The sequence below is a fragment of the Mus caroli genome, chromosome 16 (genome assembly GCF_900094665.2).
Source record: "Mus caroli chromosome 16, CAROLI_EIJ_v1.1, whole genome shotgun sequence".
Lineage (NCBI taxonomy): Eukaryota > Metazoa > Chordata > Mammalia > Rodentia > Muridae > Mus > Mus caroli.
This window is the reverse complement of record NC_034585.1, coordinates 52680599-52695260: the sequence shown is the minus strand read 5'-3', so window position 1 is coordinate 52695260 and position 14662 is coordinate 52680599. Positions and strand designations below refer to the sequence as shown.

General features: G+C 40.8%; 1 protein-coding gene across 2 annotated transcripts in view; it reads right to left on the bottom strand.

Annotated features, from left to right (window-relative positions):
* Impg2 (interphotoreceptor matrix proteoglycan 2) overlaps positions 1-14662 on the bottom strand; it is a 66435-nt gene that overhangs the window by 13400 nt on the left and 38373 nt on the right. The window contains exons 11-14 of one of the 2 annotated variants that reach the window (XM_021185503.1): positions 9111-9355; positions 7184-7269; positions 3053-3392; positions 667-1928 (exon numbers count right to left, since the gene is read on the bottom strand). In XM_021185503.1, the coding sequence (XP_021041162.1) occupies positions 667-1928; positions 3053-3392; positions 7184-7269; positions 9111-9355 (1933 nt within the window). The remainder of the gene's footprint in view (positions 1-666; positions 1929-3052; positions 3393-7183; positions 7270-9110; positions 9356-14662) is intronic. The other variant, XM_021185504.1, reaches the window with a different exon arrangement.

Sequence of the window (14662 nt, the reverse complement as noted above, 5' to 3'; positions counted from 1 at the left end):
TTTTCATAAGCATAATTAGATTTAACGCTGATATTGTTATATACATACATATCATGGATGGCTCTTCCCCCATAATATACATATATACAGATAAGACATAAAATGTAGAAAGATGGAATGGACTATTGGATGGGTGATGATAAACAGGGGTTTGGGTGTGGTGCTTAGTGGAAGCAAAGTACAATGGCGTGTTATGTATCCAGTGCCATAATGGGAACCTTCATTTCACATACTGACTAGAAAATAAATGGTTTAATTGCATAAATTAAGAATATTAGGAGATTTTCATAGCGATATTTAGAAACCGTATGGAACTCATAAAGCCTTTTGGATGCTTAGAGCTTATTTATTCAGTTTCACTGGCGGGCTCCCACAAAAGATGGGACACACAATGAATTTCAGGTTTCCTTTCAGATTTCATTTCACTCTCAGAATTCCTGGCATACAATCTTTAGCATATAACCTGTCACATCACCCTGACGTCACGTTTCTGTCTCCAATTCTGGCATTCACCTGTCTTACTCTTCTCCTATCACCCCACAGTCATGATGCTTCCTAGGGATGAGAGGAAATTTGTGCCCTTCTTGGGGTTCAGACATGGTGTGCTGAGGGTGGGAGAGAGTTATATATAGTCACTAATGTTCACATTTGTCATTCTGTGCTTACCAGTTCTAAGAATCTTTGTTCCAGGGCTTTATATTCCAACGAGTTTTTGTTAAACAAGTCTTCTGAAAACAGCATGTTTGTCACGCGGAGGCTGAAGAAAACCACCAATGCTCCTGCAGTCTGGGTGTGACTCAAGACACCTCCTTCTGTGGGCAGAGCCACAATAGGCATCTCTGTGTAGTGAACACTGGTAGACATTTCCACATAGCTGTCAGCCTTGCCATTTTGTTCTTCAGTTAGCTCAGGCTGATAGTAATCTGTGCCTACCTGATCTAGTTCTAATGAAATATCCTGGACCGCCATTATTACTTCCTCCTCTAGATGGGTGGAGTGGGTGGTTGAAGGCAATTCAGTGGACTGTGTCATGGAAGCTTTCAACCAGAGTCTGTCAGTGCTCTCTGGTGTACTTGCCAATGTGTCTCTGGGCAATTTCCCTAAGGAAGAAGTTCTTGTCCAAACTGTATCTGATTCTGGCAACATGGTCCACACAGGCTGCATATCTGGCCTTGACACTGGAACCTCACTGCCAAGTTCTTTGTGACTGGATGATTCTGTATGTACCATATCTTCCTTGAATACCTCATCTGTTTTCTTGGTGGGAGCAGGGGTTGCTATAGTTACCGGTAAGAAGGGTGGTTTGGTAAGTGAGTCTGGTACATCTGAAGTGTGTTTTGAAAAGATTAGAGATGTAGGTAGAGTTGCGGACTCTACAAAGATGGGTATAGTAGATCTAACATGGGATTCTTCCTCTATAAAATGTATGGGCCTATCTCCATATCTATGTCCTGATGGTTCAATAATGTGTTCTGTGGAATCTACTCTGCCATCTATATGTAATTTTTCTCTACCCTCAGTTGGTAATAGTGCATCCTGCTCTTCAGACCATGACTTTGACAGTGGTTTAGTGGTCTTCTCTAATGAAGTCTCACTCCATGGCCAATCAATCACATCCTCATCTTTCCCAGACCCGGAACCCAAGCCACTTTCAAAAATGAAGTCTTTTTCCACAGAGGTGTCTGGAAACCATGGGATCACTTCCAACTGGTCTGAGACATTGGAAGCCAAGGACTCCAAGCCAGAAGGTGTCGCTATGCCTTTAGTAAGGTCTTCTATAGCAGAAGAGGTCAGAGGTGGTGTGGGCAAGAGAGTCATGTCAGAGTCTTCCATAGTTGGTACTGTTTCTTTTGGCACAGGTTGAATTAATGGGCTTGAAGGCAATCCATCAATAGAAGTATCTTCTAATTCTTCAGTGCTGGCTAACCCTAAAATAACAGTTTCTCATTAGTTAATCTACAAATGAAAACCTAGCTCTCCAGTAAAACTAGCTATCTATTTTCTCCAGTTACCAGGGACAATGGCTGACCTTAATATCTATACTACACAAAAATGTGATTATAAATTCATTGTATGGAATAAGCATTATTGAATATAATCCCCATCTCTGAGATAAAGTCTTGATGATTGAAATAATCCTCAAGCATTTGACTTTTTTTCCAATGAAAATGAAGAATCAGTCATATTAAAAAAAACACAGATTGAACTAGAAGACTAGAAATTCAGGGAGATTTTTTCTGGAAATTGTATTTCTCCCTCTTCTATGGTTATTGTCTATCATCCTTCAGACTTCCTCCATGTTCAAAATTCTAGACCCACTATTTTTATCTTTATTCACCTTCTCTTTCACACAGTTCATCCCACAACATAATTCTCAACCTTCCTAATACTGCAGCCCATTAAGACATTTCCCCATGTTGTGGCAACTCCCAACAATAAAATTATTTTCATGGCTTCTTCATAACTGTAATTTTATTACTGTTATGAATCATAATGTAAATGGCTGTGTTTTCCAGTGGTCTTAGGTGACCCCTGTAAAAGGGTTGTTCAACCCCTAAAGGGATTACACCCCACAAGTTGGGAACCACTGACCTAGAGGATTAACTATTTCATTTCCATCACTCTATTTCTCTGTGGTTTTCCTAGCTCCTATTCTCCTCTTCTCAATATTACTAGAGGCTAAATCCTCAGAGTTGCCTCATAATTAATCTTAAGATTTATCGAAATAATCTTCTTTGATGCAGTTCATGGCATTAAAGCAGGCAAAGTATTTTGTTAGTAGTGGTCACAGTAATTTTATATTCTTCAATATGACCTTCAAAATATCTTTTAATTGATTTCCACTTCACTTCCCCAAGTCCATTTGTTAAGATACAATGATTTTTATTTTCCATTCTGACTGATTAAATTTGTTTTTCTTCTCAAACTCAGTTTTTCCGAGCCATTTTCTCCCTAATGAGTGCTATCATGTTTTCCTCTTCACTATAATCTCTTCAAAGTCCCTGTCCTCTGATTCAATAAAGGATTATGAAAAGTGATTAAAGTTTCTCACCATCTTCTAATATGGAAGATCCAGAAGTCCTTCCCTCAGGAGCCACAGGCAGGTCAGTCTGAAGCACTGCTGGGGTAACAGAATGAAGAGTCAAGCTGCCACCCCCTAAAATCTCTGGGAGAGAACTGAGGACCACCTTCGTGGGAGAAGCTAACTTGGATGTAGACACTACATCACCCAAAGCACTTTCTGACTGGAGTTCCCTGCCAGTGGCTGAGGGAGAACCGGAGCTGAAACCAAATGGTGAAATGGTGGTGGTGGTGGTGGTGGTAGTGGTAGTGTTGGTGGTGGTGGAGGAGGATTCATCTGCTGAGAGCCATTCAGCTTGAAGGGTATTATCCTGGGGAGGGAGAGAAAGGCTAAATCATATCATAGAGAAAAGAGAGACAGTGTAGGAGGAGGGCAGGGCAGGAGGATGGGAGTGGGTGGGTGGGGCAGCACCCCCACAGAGGCAGGGGCAGGGGGGATGGGATAGGGCATTTCTGAAGGGGAGACCTGGAAAGGGGATAACATTTAAAATGTAAATAAAGAAAGTATTCAATCAAATATTTTGTAAATAAATAATGAAATGTCATATTGGATGGGAAAAACACAAGTTCTCTTGAAGCAAGTGTTCTGGAATCAGATCCCACTTCAGCTAGTTACTAGTCTGAAAATCGACTGAAAACCTGTGTGGTCACTCAAAGTTCACCTGTTAAAAGGGTGGGTGAAATACCATATTTAGAAGACACTAAACAAAGTGAATCCGAGAGACAGAATACTTATTCTTTGGCTTTGGATGTTTTGTTTTCTTCTATCATTTTAGTTTAAATGACTTTAAGTACACAGAAGTTATCTATATGTGCAACTTTCTGGCAAAGACCTAAACACACTATACACAGTAGGAAGGAATAATTAACAGTTTTATCCATCATTTCAAAAGATTTTTAATTAGGTGCCTTTAATATCATATCAAAATTTTGTGTGGTTGTCTCAAATAAGAAGCCACACCTATGAAATTGTTATATGCCTCAAAGTACAGTTTTCTCTTTCTCCCAACTTTGTATTAATATAGTGGTAATCTTACTGCAACAGTAGGTTTCAGAAATAGAAAACATACAGAAACACAACACTTGAACATTCTATTGTTAAATCTTATTTTAAGAAATACTATGTATAGAAAATTAAACAATGATTAAAGCACCCAATTTTAAACCTCAGAAGACTGTAGAGAATCATGTAATCCAATCACGGCATGCATATTAAAGGTACAGAAAAAATATCCATAAAAGCAAAACAGCCAAAACAGTCACAACAACAACCACGCCAGGGCTCTGGTTTTCTCAATACTGTTGTCCTCCCACTAGAGCTGAGATGGGTGGTTTCCCTATTTTTGTATCAATACATGTTTCTAGTAACAAATTCATGTCATAAATTCTTTTTAATTCGATGTTTAGTGGTATATTGGCCAATTTCACCAGTGCTAATTTCCATGTGAAGAACTCTACCTTAGTTTTTGAGACAGGGTTTCTTATTGAACCGATTGGCTAGACTAGCTCATCATTAAACTCTGGGGCCCCTGTTGCACCCCTGTTCCAGCACTAGGATCATGGGTGAGCACTGCCACAATCCACTTTTTTATGTGGATGCCAAGAATATGGACAGAGTTCTTCATGTTTGAGTTGCAGGCACTTTATGGACTAGCCTTTATGGTCATCTCCAGACCTTTACACTGTGCCTTTAAAATGCCATCACAAATACCTAGTGGTTAGGAAAGCCCCCAGGATGGTTGAATAAGGAGAAGCAGAGCTGAGGATAACCTTGCCTTTCTATACCTCTACACCATGGATGGACTTCCAGGAGAGGAAGTAGTGTGATGGGACAAGATAGGGCAGAGGTTCCTCCATCTTGTATTTCAGGACCATTTCCAAGTTTAACTAGAATCTGATCTCCTTGAGGGAGAATCTTATGGAAAACTACCCAACTATATTTTAAGAATCAAAGGTCAGGATGTTCTAGACAATGTATCCTAATCTTTTTTAAAACTGTTTGTTTGTGTAGAACCTCTTCCAGTTAACCGGTCATCTTAACTGCCTGTTTGTGCAGAACCACCACCCTCCTCCCAGCTGGCTAACCTTAGCTTCTGTTAAAACTGCTTGCTTCCAACTGTTTACTCTGTGAAGCCCTCAGCAGTTGCCAAACAGGATGTCGGGATAGGGTCTCTGCCTTTAAAATCACCATGTCCTGGACTGTTCTGGACACTCAGGGCCACACCTGGGTCCCTAAACACTTGGGTGCGGTCCCAGTTGGTGGAAATAAAGACTTCATTGGCTATACAGTGTCTGAATGGTCATCTCTGGTGAGCTCCCCATAACACTATGTCATCTTATTTGTTTAGAAATCTGTCTACTACCAGTCTGGAAACTTCTCATAGAAAGGACCACACCTAATTCATTTTAGTTTCCCTGGTACTTGGCACATGACAAGCACAAAATAAATGTATTTCAATGGAGAGGTAAGCAACCACCAAATTAACGTACCATCCCCAAACCATCCTTTCTCTAAAACGGCTCTCAGTGAAAAGATCATTTCCTATGATTCCACATCTCAAAGCTTGGTTGCTCAGTAAAACAGATGGCTAGATCAGTGGTCAAATAAGTCTGCTTTCTAAATTTCCATTGTTGTCCTGAAAATGTATACAGACTGAGAAGTGTGTGTGTGTGTGTGTGTGTGTGTGTGCGCGCGCGCATGTGTGTAGCAATAATTGAAGAAAAAGATAAATTGCAAAGAGACTAAGACTGTTACATGGGAGAGTTTTGAGGGGAGGAAGGAAAGAGGGAAGTTATATAATATTAATCTCAAAAAATAATTTTAAAACATTTCCCATTGCAATACTGATGCCAAGAAACAAGTATTTCAAGCAGTTGGTATGACACAAAAAAAAGGACATTTTAAGAAAGCAAGAATGTGATCTGTGGATCCTGGATAGGAAGAGAGTCCCCTCCTATGTCCCTGTGTCCAGCAGATCACTGAGCTATCTGAACATAAGGGGTCCTGTGTTGTCACTGGGGATAGCATCCTTGCTGCCTCAACTGCACTTGAGGAAGTGTTTTCTTCTCTCCTCGATATCTCCCTATAAGTAAGATACAGAGGGGAAAGAGGACAGTAAGAGCAAAAGGGAGTTTATGTGCAAATGGAAATGCTTCGCTCCAATTTGAAAGGAGAGCTGTGAGCAGGTAAGATGCCTCTTTAAGCAAAGATGCTCACCAGTGACCTGAGCTCAATGCCCTAAACCCACAGAAAAGTAGAAGGAGAGAGCCAACTTCCCACCATTGTCGTCTGACTGTCACACCTGTGTCACGGTGTGTGCCCACTTGTGTGCATCCCCCACATATGTTATACATACGCGCACATACAATAACAATAAACAGTGAAATTTACTTAAGGGGGGACTAATTTTAGAGTTTCTCTTGTTTTTCAGCTAATCAATTTCTTTACTCTTTTCCCCCCTCCATACCCTATTATACTGCCATATCTCAACTTCCTTTAATATCTATAATCCTTGACATAAAATTTCTACTCTGGGGGCTGGAGAGATGGCTCAGAGGTTAAGAGCACTGACTGCTCTTCCAAAGGTCCTGAGTTCAAATCCCAGCAACCACATGGTGGCTCACAACCATCTGTAATAGAATCTGATACCCTCTTCTGGTGTGTCTGAAGACAGCTACAATGTACTCGTATAAATAAATCTTTAAAAAAAAAATTTCTACTCTGAACTTAGGAACATCAATGTGTAGTCTTTCTACCAAAAAAAAAAAAAAATTTATAATGGTTTCTAGGAAACTTAAAAAATAACTCAGGGGGTACTCACAGCTTCATTAGCCCCAAACAAGTATGAGCAACAAATAACTCTTCCCCAACACGCGGAGCTTGGCAATGCAGACTTTATTTAACCACTGTGGAAGGGTTAAGTTTTCTGAGCCAATGCTTGGTCCCCTTGAGCTTACCACTGTGAGCAGTGATCCAGAGGACATGCAAATGGATGCTTGAAATGGGAGTAGCTTGGGAGACTTACAATACCAAAGTAAGCAGGAGGGGTTGCAAAGGAGAGAGCTCTCAGGGCAGGAGCTGGGATAAGGCACCATGGCTTACCAAAATAGAGGATGTTGTCACCTGAAGACTTGAACTTTGGGTGTTCCAAACTATGTCTTCTGTTTGGGGGAGCAAAACTCCTCTCACTGAGAAAAGACAATGTAAACAATGAATTCTGAGGCACTGCTGTATTTGTGATCCACACACGGCAGCACTTGTACACACACTCAACTGCAGGAAGAGACTGCTCCAAAGGTGTTACAGCAAATTAACTTGGCCAAAGCAAACTGCTGTGCTCACAAAACTCAGTCCTTCCAACCCTGAGCCACAGCCTGATTGAATTAGTGTACAAACAAGATGCAAACCAAACCTAGAAATATGTACCACAGGACAGACTGTCGGCCAATCAAAAAGCTGAACTTCCATGAGACCATGTTCAAATAAGGGAATGGCTCCCAATCTTCCTAATGCTGTGACCCTTTAACATGGTTTCTCACGTTCTAGTGACACACACACCCACCAACACCACTATAAAATTTTTTGTTGCTACTTCCTAACCATAATTTGTTGCTGTCATGTATTGTAATATAAATATCTGTGTTATTTGATCATCTTAGGTGACCCCTGTGAAGGGGTATTCGACCACCAAAGGGGTCACAGCCTACCAGTTGAGAACCACTGAAGTAAGGCAAAAGCTAGGTTTTAAATAACCATGCTCTCTCTGTACTTTGCTTTGTTTCTTTTTTGTTACTTCCAGTTTTCTATCCACACACATTATCTAGCCATACAGCAATTCTGGAGTGTTGCAGAACACGTCTTGGGTCTCAGGACTGCATAACTCACAAATCATTCTTAGATCAATTAGAGTGTGACATTTAACTTATCCTAACCTCTTCCTCTAAAAATTAATCACTAAGGCCAGCAAGATGGCTTAGTGGGAAAGCAAGACAACCTGAGTTCAACCCCCAGGTTCCAAATGGTACAAGGAAAGAATAGACTACCACAGATTGTCCTCTGACCTCTACACATACACTGTAGACTGAATATGCCCAAAGAAAGAAAAAAAGAGGGGAGGGGGTGAGGGAGACGGGGGGAGGAAGGAGAGAGGGAGAGAAAGAAAGGAAGGGAAGGACACAGGGAGAGAGGGAAAGAGAGAGGGGGAAGTGAAGGAAGAGAGGGGAGAAAGAGAAAGAGAGAGAGAGAGAGAAAGAGAGAGAGAGAGAGAGAGAGAGAGAGAAACATATTTTTCCACTTTAGCAACTGGTATCTTTTCTATTTTCTCCCTTCAGTAAAGTACATTGTGCTGGATGTTTTCAAGATTAAAGGATCCATAAAGTGAAGACATCATGGCAAAGCAAACAGAAACTAAGCAATGACAACAAATATGTTAGAACTTATTAGAAACTAAGCAATGACAACAAATAAGTTAGTTGTCTCTGATGAATTAAGATGATACAGTCGCTTGCCCGTAAGCAAGCTTTGCTCTGGGATGACTGAGCAGAAGACCATTCTATCCTTCAAACCCACAGGGTCCCTCTCTCCTTTATGATTGTGATGACCCATAATGGGATGTCCATAGCCATCACATCCAGCTCTCTCAGCCCACTTCCATCAGTTCTCCTCCTCTGTTCCATTTCTTCAGTTCTTCTGCTGAGTCATAAGCCTTAACCAAGTGGCCTTTTTCAACAGCTCACACTATGGTAGCCTTGCAGTACCACAGCCTGTTGTAATTCGTGTTTTCAAGCTCTCCTTTCCTTTTTATCACACTTGGTTCCCATCCCTTTAAACTATTTCTAACTGCTGAGCTGTTCTCCACTTTGCCCTGCTCTGTGACCTTCTATGGAGAATACTGCAAGAAGCCCATGACTAATCTATCCCACATGAGTATAGGGCTGAAGCTCTGTTTATCAGGATGGGTCCTGTCTTGTGCGTCTTCACCACACTCTATTGAAAGAGGAAAACCATCATGACTGATTTTTTAACTCACCATTGATGAGCTGGAGAGACTTGGGATCGGGATTCAAAGAGGAATTTCCCATCAAAAGGTTCTGGTGCAGCGTCTCAGCGATATAATCTCTGAAGTTACTAATTGTATAGACAGCCGTGGGTTTATCATCCATCTCTACAAGGCCATGGTTTTCTACCTTGTTGGAGTGAAGGCTTATGAGGTCCCAGGTGGTATTGCTGATGGCTTCGCCATTGAAGGTAACTGCATAGTGAACATCTATCCCACTACAGGAACAGGAGGATAAATTAAGTTCCACTAAGACAGCACAGAGAAAGACACTTTGGGTATATAAAGAACATTAGGCCAAGAGGTGGAGTCTAGTAAATCATGGATCCCATCAACATTCTCTGCAGGCTCTGAGGGGCCCCTGACACTTCTTCCCCCTCACCAGAGGGTGGAAGGTTGTAGCTTTAGTAGGACAAGAATTCTAAGGAAACCAGAGTCAACCCTGCCATATTATCAGAAGTTCTCTGTGTCCCACATTCTCAACGGCTTCCTCTCTTTCAAAGCCAACTCCTTTCTTTTCACTAATTCATGTCTTCCTTCTTTCCCTGTGTGAATAAATGTTCTTGGGGCAAACACATAAGTAGAGAGGCTGGTAGGCTAATTAGAACTTTAATGACATGGAGAGGCTTGAATAGTACAAGTCCAGAGCCAAATTAATAGCATTTATTGCCCACCTTTGTGTGTGACCTGACACCTCTGTTACTATTAGATAAGTCCTTTGGAATGTACAAACAGACCCCTTAGCTCCCACCAACCCCAAAGCTAAGATAACAGAGATTTCCCCCACTTTATCATAACCCACCTACTGATATTTCCACCACTGTATTTAATATATATGTTGATTTATGGCTTTCTTTGTTCTGATAATATGAAATTTTCATGAAACTACTGTCGTTGGAACATGGAATTTGCTGTAACCCAGGTCTATAGTCTCAGGCCAGGGTCACTTATATTTGGCCTTAAAATGAGCTATCTCTTATCCTCTTTGAAAGATATTTCTTGCATCAAGACCTGTTACAATCTATACTTCCTGTTTTAAAAAGATATGCTAGTTCACTGAGATGGCTTAGATAATGAAGAAGCTTGCCACAAAGCCTTATGACCTGAGTTTAATTTCTGGACCCATGTAATGTGAAGGAAAAAACCAACTCCCACAAGTTGACTCTAACCTCTATATACATTCTATGCTATACACACATACACACATATGCATAACACACACACACATACACACCTTCTAACTCCTCCCCAAAGAACACAACATTTTTCTCATATCTCCTTTTATTGCTATCAAAAAGTAATGTACTGAGCCGGGCGTGGTGGCGCACGCCTTTAATCCCAGCACTCGGGAGGCAGAGGCAGGCGGATTTCTGAGTTCGAGGCCAGCCTGGTCTACAAAGTGAGTGCCAGGACAGCCAGGGCTACACAGAGAAACCCTGTCTCGAAAAACCAAAAAAAAAAAAAAAAAAAAAAAAAGTAATGTACTAAACCAGAGCTACTTGTTGAGGAAAAAATTTTTCAAACTTTAGGCAAGAAGTTAAATGTAGAAATAAAGCAACATATTTTTCTAATACAGAGAGATAGATGTAGATGGATGGATGGATGGATGGATGGATGGATAGATGGATGGATAAATGAGTAAATGGATGGATGGATAGATAGATAGATAGATAGATAGATAGATAGATAGATAGATAGATAGATAGATAGATAAGCACTCTAGAATATGTTCTAAAATGACAGCTATGTGAATGTTTCAGGGGACCTATTTCTGATTGACAACCCAGAGAATTTACAAGTCAGCAAATTTTAGGGCAAAACCTTAAAGGATGTTATCACATGATTTTTCTTTTGACCTGCTTACAACACTCTTAGTTATTCAACGTATGTAACTTAGAAATCTTTATGGGCATTTTTTTCTTTTGCTCTATTTTTTCTTTTAACTTTTTTTCTGATTTCCTCATTAGTGAACTAAATGAAATAATAGTACATGCTAAAAGATAACTATGTACAAAGCTAGCTTTTTTCCCCACTATCCCTTCATACAAGCAAATGAAGAAAAGGCTTAATGGAATTGAGGAGGGAGAACAAATCAGCAACTGTTGGTGTGTTGTTTGCCATTTTCTTGGCCATTTGAAGAAATAATATGAGAAGATAAAGTTGAGAAACAGCTGGCAATGTGTCTTCTGGTCACTCCCTCACCCAGGCGTCTCTGACAACTGACCACAACAGTTTGTAAGTGTTCTCAATACTCTAGGCACCCACTGTGCCTTCATCTCACTTGGCCTTCACAATAAGCTTAGGAAAAGGTTTATCATCTTCAGAATATTGCTAAGGAAACAATATTAGGGTTTTTAAAAAGTTAAGAGCTTCTTAAAATGTCACAACAAAGATGTGCTGGAGCTGCCCTCTCACCTCAGCACCGCATTGTGAACTGCTCAGCCTGCTCCAACTGTTACTGGGCTGTGTCATTTCGAGGGCATCTCTGTGCCAGTCACCATGTTAGCCTCCAGCCTGCCTCTTCAAACAGCCTTCACATCTGGTATACAGGGGAAAAGACCTACCTTCCAAAAGCACACCACTTAAGCCAGATGGAGAATGGAAGACATCTATTTCAGACAATTCTGTGGCAGTGAACAACTCCCAACTCAAAACATAAAAACAGGCAGCATCTTCCCATGAAGTTCTTTAAATATTCATGTGTATCTATGTAGATATGTGTATGAGCATTCACATTTGTGTGTGAGTATACACATACATGATGGAGTGTGTGCTTACGCAATCACAGTTGTCATCTCCTTGTAAAAGGATTTTGTTATTGTAACTGTCCTCTCTTAAGTGTCTAAAATATCCAGCTTGGCATCTCATACTGAGACTTATCCAGTGTCTATTATATGAGCAGAAATGTAGATAGACAACAGGTTTGTTTTTATTTGACTCCAGAATAAGTTCTCTCATCCTCCCGGAGATGAGAGCTATACTTTTGCATTAGCTTTGCTTTCTGGGGCTTCTTTGAAGGTATCCCCATAGACTAAAGGCAAGTATCACAAACTACCCTGGTTTCATGACCGTGGCCATCCAGATCACCCAACCTCCTCAGAGGTCAAGCATGCAAAATAAACTTTTGATTATAACTCCTCACAGAGTTTCCTACGGGAAAAGAAAACTTGAGCCAGCCAACAGGAAGGCCACATTCTTGGTAGGTGTGGTTTCCATGTTAGAAAGATCAACCTAAAATTATCCTCTTTTGTGGTTTAAGAAGGGAAGAGTGGCCTTTAAAACTCCTTCCTTCCCATAAGTGCTAGCAAGTTGGCTAGTTTGGATCTGTCCTGATCAGCACAGTGCAGATGACACTCTATCTGTAGGGAATGACTGTAAGCAAGCAGCCTTCCTTCCCCCATGAACATAAGTAAGCTCTAATTGATTACCTTGAGGAAAAGAAATCCTGGATTATTTCATTACTGTTTTCCTCACAGATCTGATAAACTACCGCTCTAAAGGGTGATTTAGAGCTCTTAAAAAATGATTAATAGATACTCCTGCAAGCAGACCCGCAGCCACACTCCAATTTAAAAAGATATCAAGGGAGAAAGGGAGAAAGGGGACTAGTGGGAATAAGGTGGGTGGGGGGAATAAGGGCATAAATACTTTGAAAGCCATTACTACGTGTGAAAGTATCATGTCCTCAATCCTTCAAGCAACTGAAGCCTTTGACGTTTTTACACTAAAATGTTCATCTGTGAATAAGTGTTCATCTTTCTTTTTAAAGAAAGAATTAGTAATGGTTCCAAGGCATAAAACAGGAAGAGGGATGACTTCTGGTCAGAACTTAGCACATCACATGCCCCACTGCTGCTTGGGAATCTCTGGTTGAGCAGAGCACAGGCACCACATACTCTGCATGCTCACTTCCTGACATGCCTTCAGCTTACTGCCCCCCTCCTCAGGGAGTCTCTTTCTCACTGACAGCATGGACCATGCTCTATCTCCCTGGCCATCTGGACAGACACGTTATTCCAAACGTGGGAATAATACATTCCAAGCATCCAGAACAATGCCTACCTCACAGTACCTCAAGAAACACTTTGGAAAGTAATGATAAAGTGATCAATGTTGTCACTAATATAAACAGATAAGACATTTAGAATTCTTGCCATTTAGATGGCATTTTGTCTCTTAATCTGAAGTATTTTCTGACCCTAAATATAAAAGGAACAACTTTTCCCATGCAGAGCATGTCTATTTTCGGCATACATTTGTATCTTAGTACTCATTTGAGACAGTTTTCTCCAGACATCCGGGCACCTTCCCTGCCAGAGGAGAGGTGTCCGACCCATCCGGGAGGGCTTTGCCAGAGCATCTGCAGGAGACATCTTGGTTCCCGCATCATGCTGAGACTAGTCTGCACAAGTGCGAGAGTGGACTACAGAGGCTAACAGCTTCTGGGACAGGCCCTGTTTCAGGCCTTCATCTTCTGCCAGGAGGCCAGAACGCCAGATATCTGTGCACCTTCCCTGCAAGAAGAGAGCTTGCCTGCAGAGAGTGCTCTAACCACAAAAACTCAGGAGAGAGCTAGTCTCCCAGGTCTGCTGTTAGAGGCAAAAAGAATCACGAGAGGAACAACCTCTAACCAGAGACAACTATAACAACTGACTCCAGAGATTACCAGATGGTGAAAGGCAGACATAAGAATCTTACTAACAGAAACCAAGACCACTCACCATCATCAGAACCTAGCACTCCCACCTCAGTCAGTCCTGGGAACTCCAACAAACCCAAAAAGCAAGACCCAAATTTAAAGGCATATCTCATGATGATGGTACAGGACATCAAAAGGGACTTTAATAACTCACTTAAAGAAATACAAAACACTGCTAAAGAGTTACAAGTCCTTAAAGAAAAACAGGAAAACACAACCAAACAGGTAGAAGTCCTTTTAAAAATAAATAAATAAATAAATAAAACAGGAAAACACAACCAAACAGGTGATGGAAATCAACAAAACAATACTAGACCAAAAAGGGAAGTAGACACAATAAAGAAAACTCAAAGTGAGGCAACGCTGAAGATAGAAACCCTAGGAAAGAAATCTGGAACCATAGATGCAAGCATCAGCAACAGAATACAAGAGATAGAAGAGAGAATCTCAGGTGTAGAAGATTCCATAGAGAACATCAGCACAACAATCAAAGAAAATACAAAATGCAAAAAGACCCTAACTCAAAACATCCAGGAAATACAGGACACAATGAGAAGACCAAAACTACGGATAATAGGAGTAGTTGACAATGAAGATTTTCAACTTACAGGGCCAGCAAATATCTTCAACAAAATTATGGAAGAAAGCTTCCCAAACCAAAATAAAGAGATGTCCATGAACATACAAAAAGCCTACAGAACTCCAATTAGACTGGACCAGAAAAGAAATTCCTTCCGACACATAATCATCAGAAAAACAAATGCACTAAATAAAGATAGAATATTAAAAGCAGTAAGGGAAAAAGGTCAAGTAACATATAAAGGCA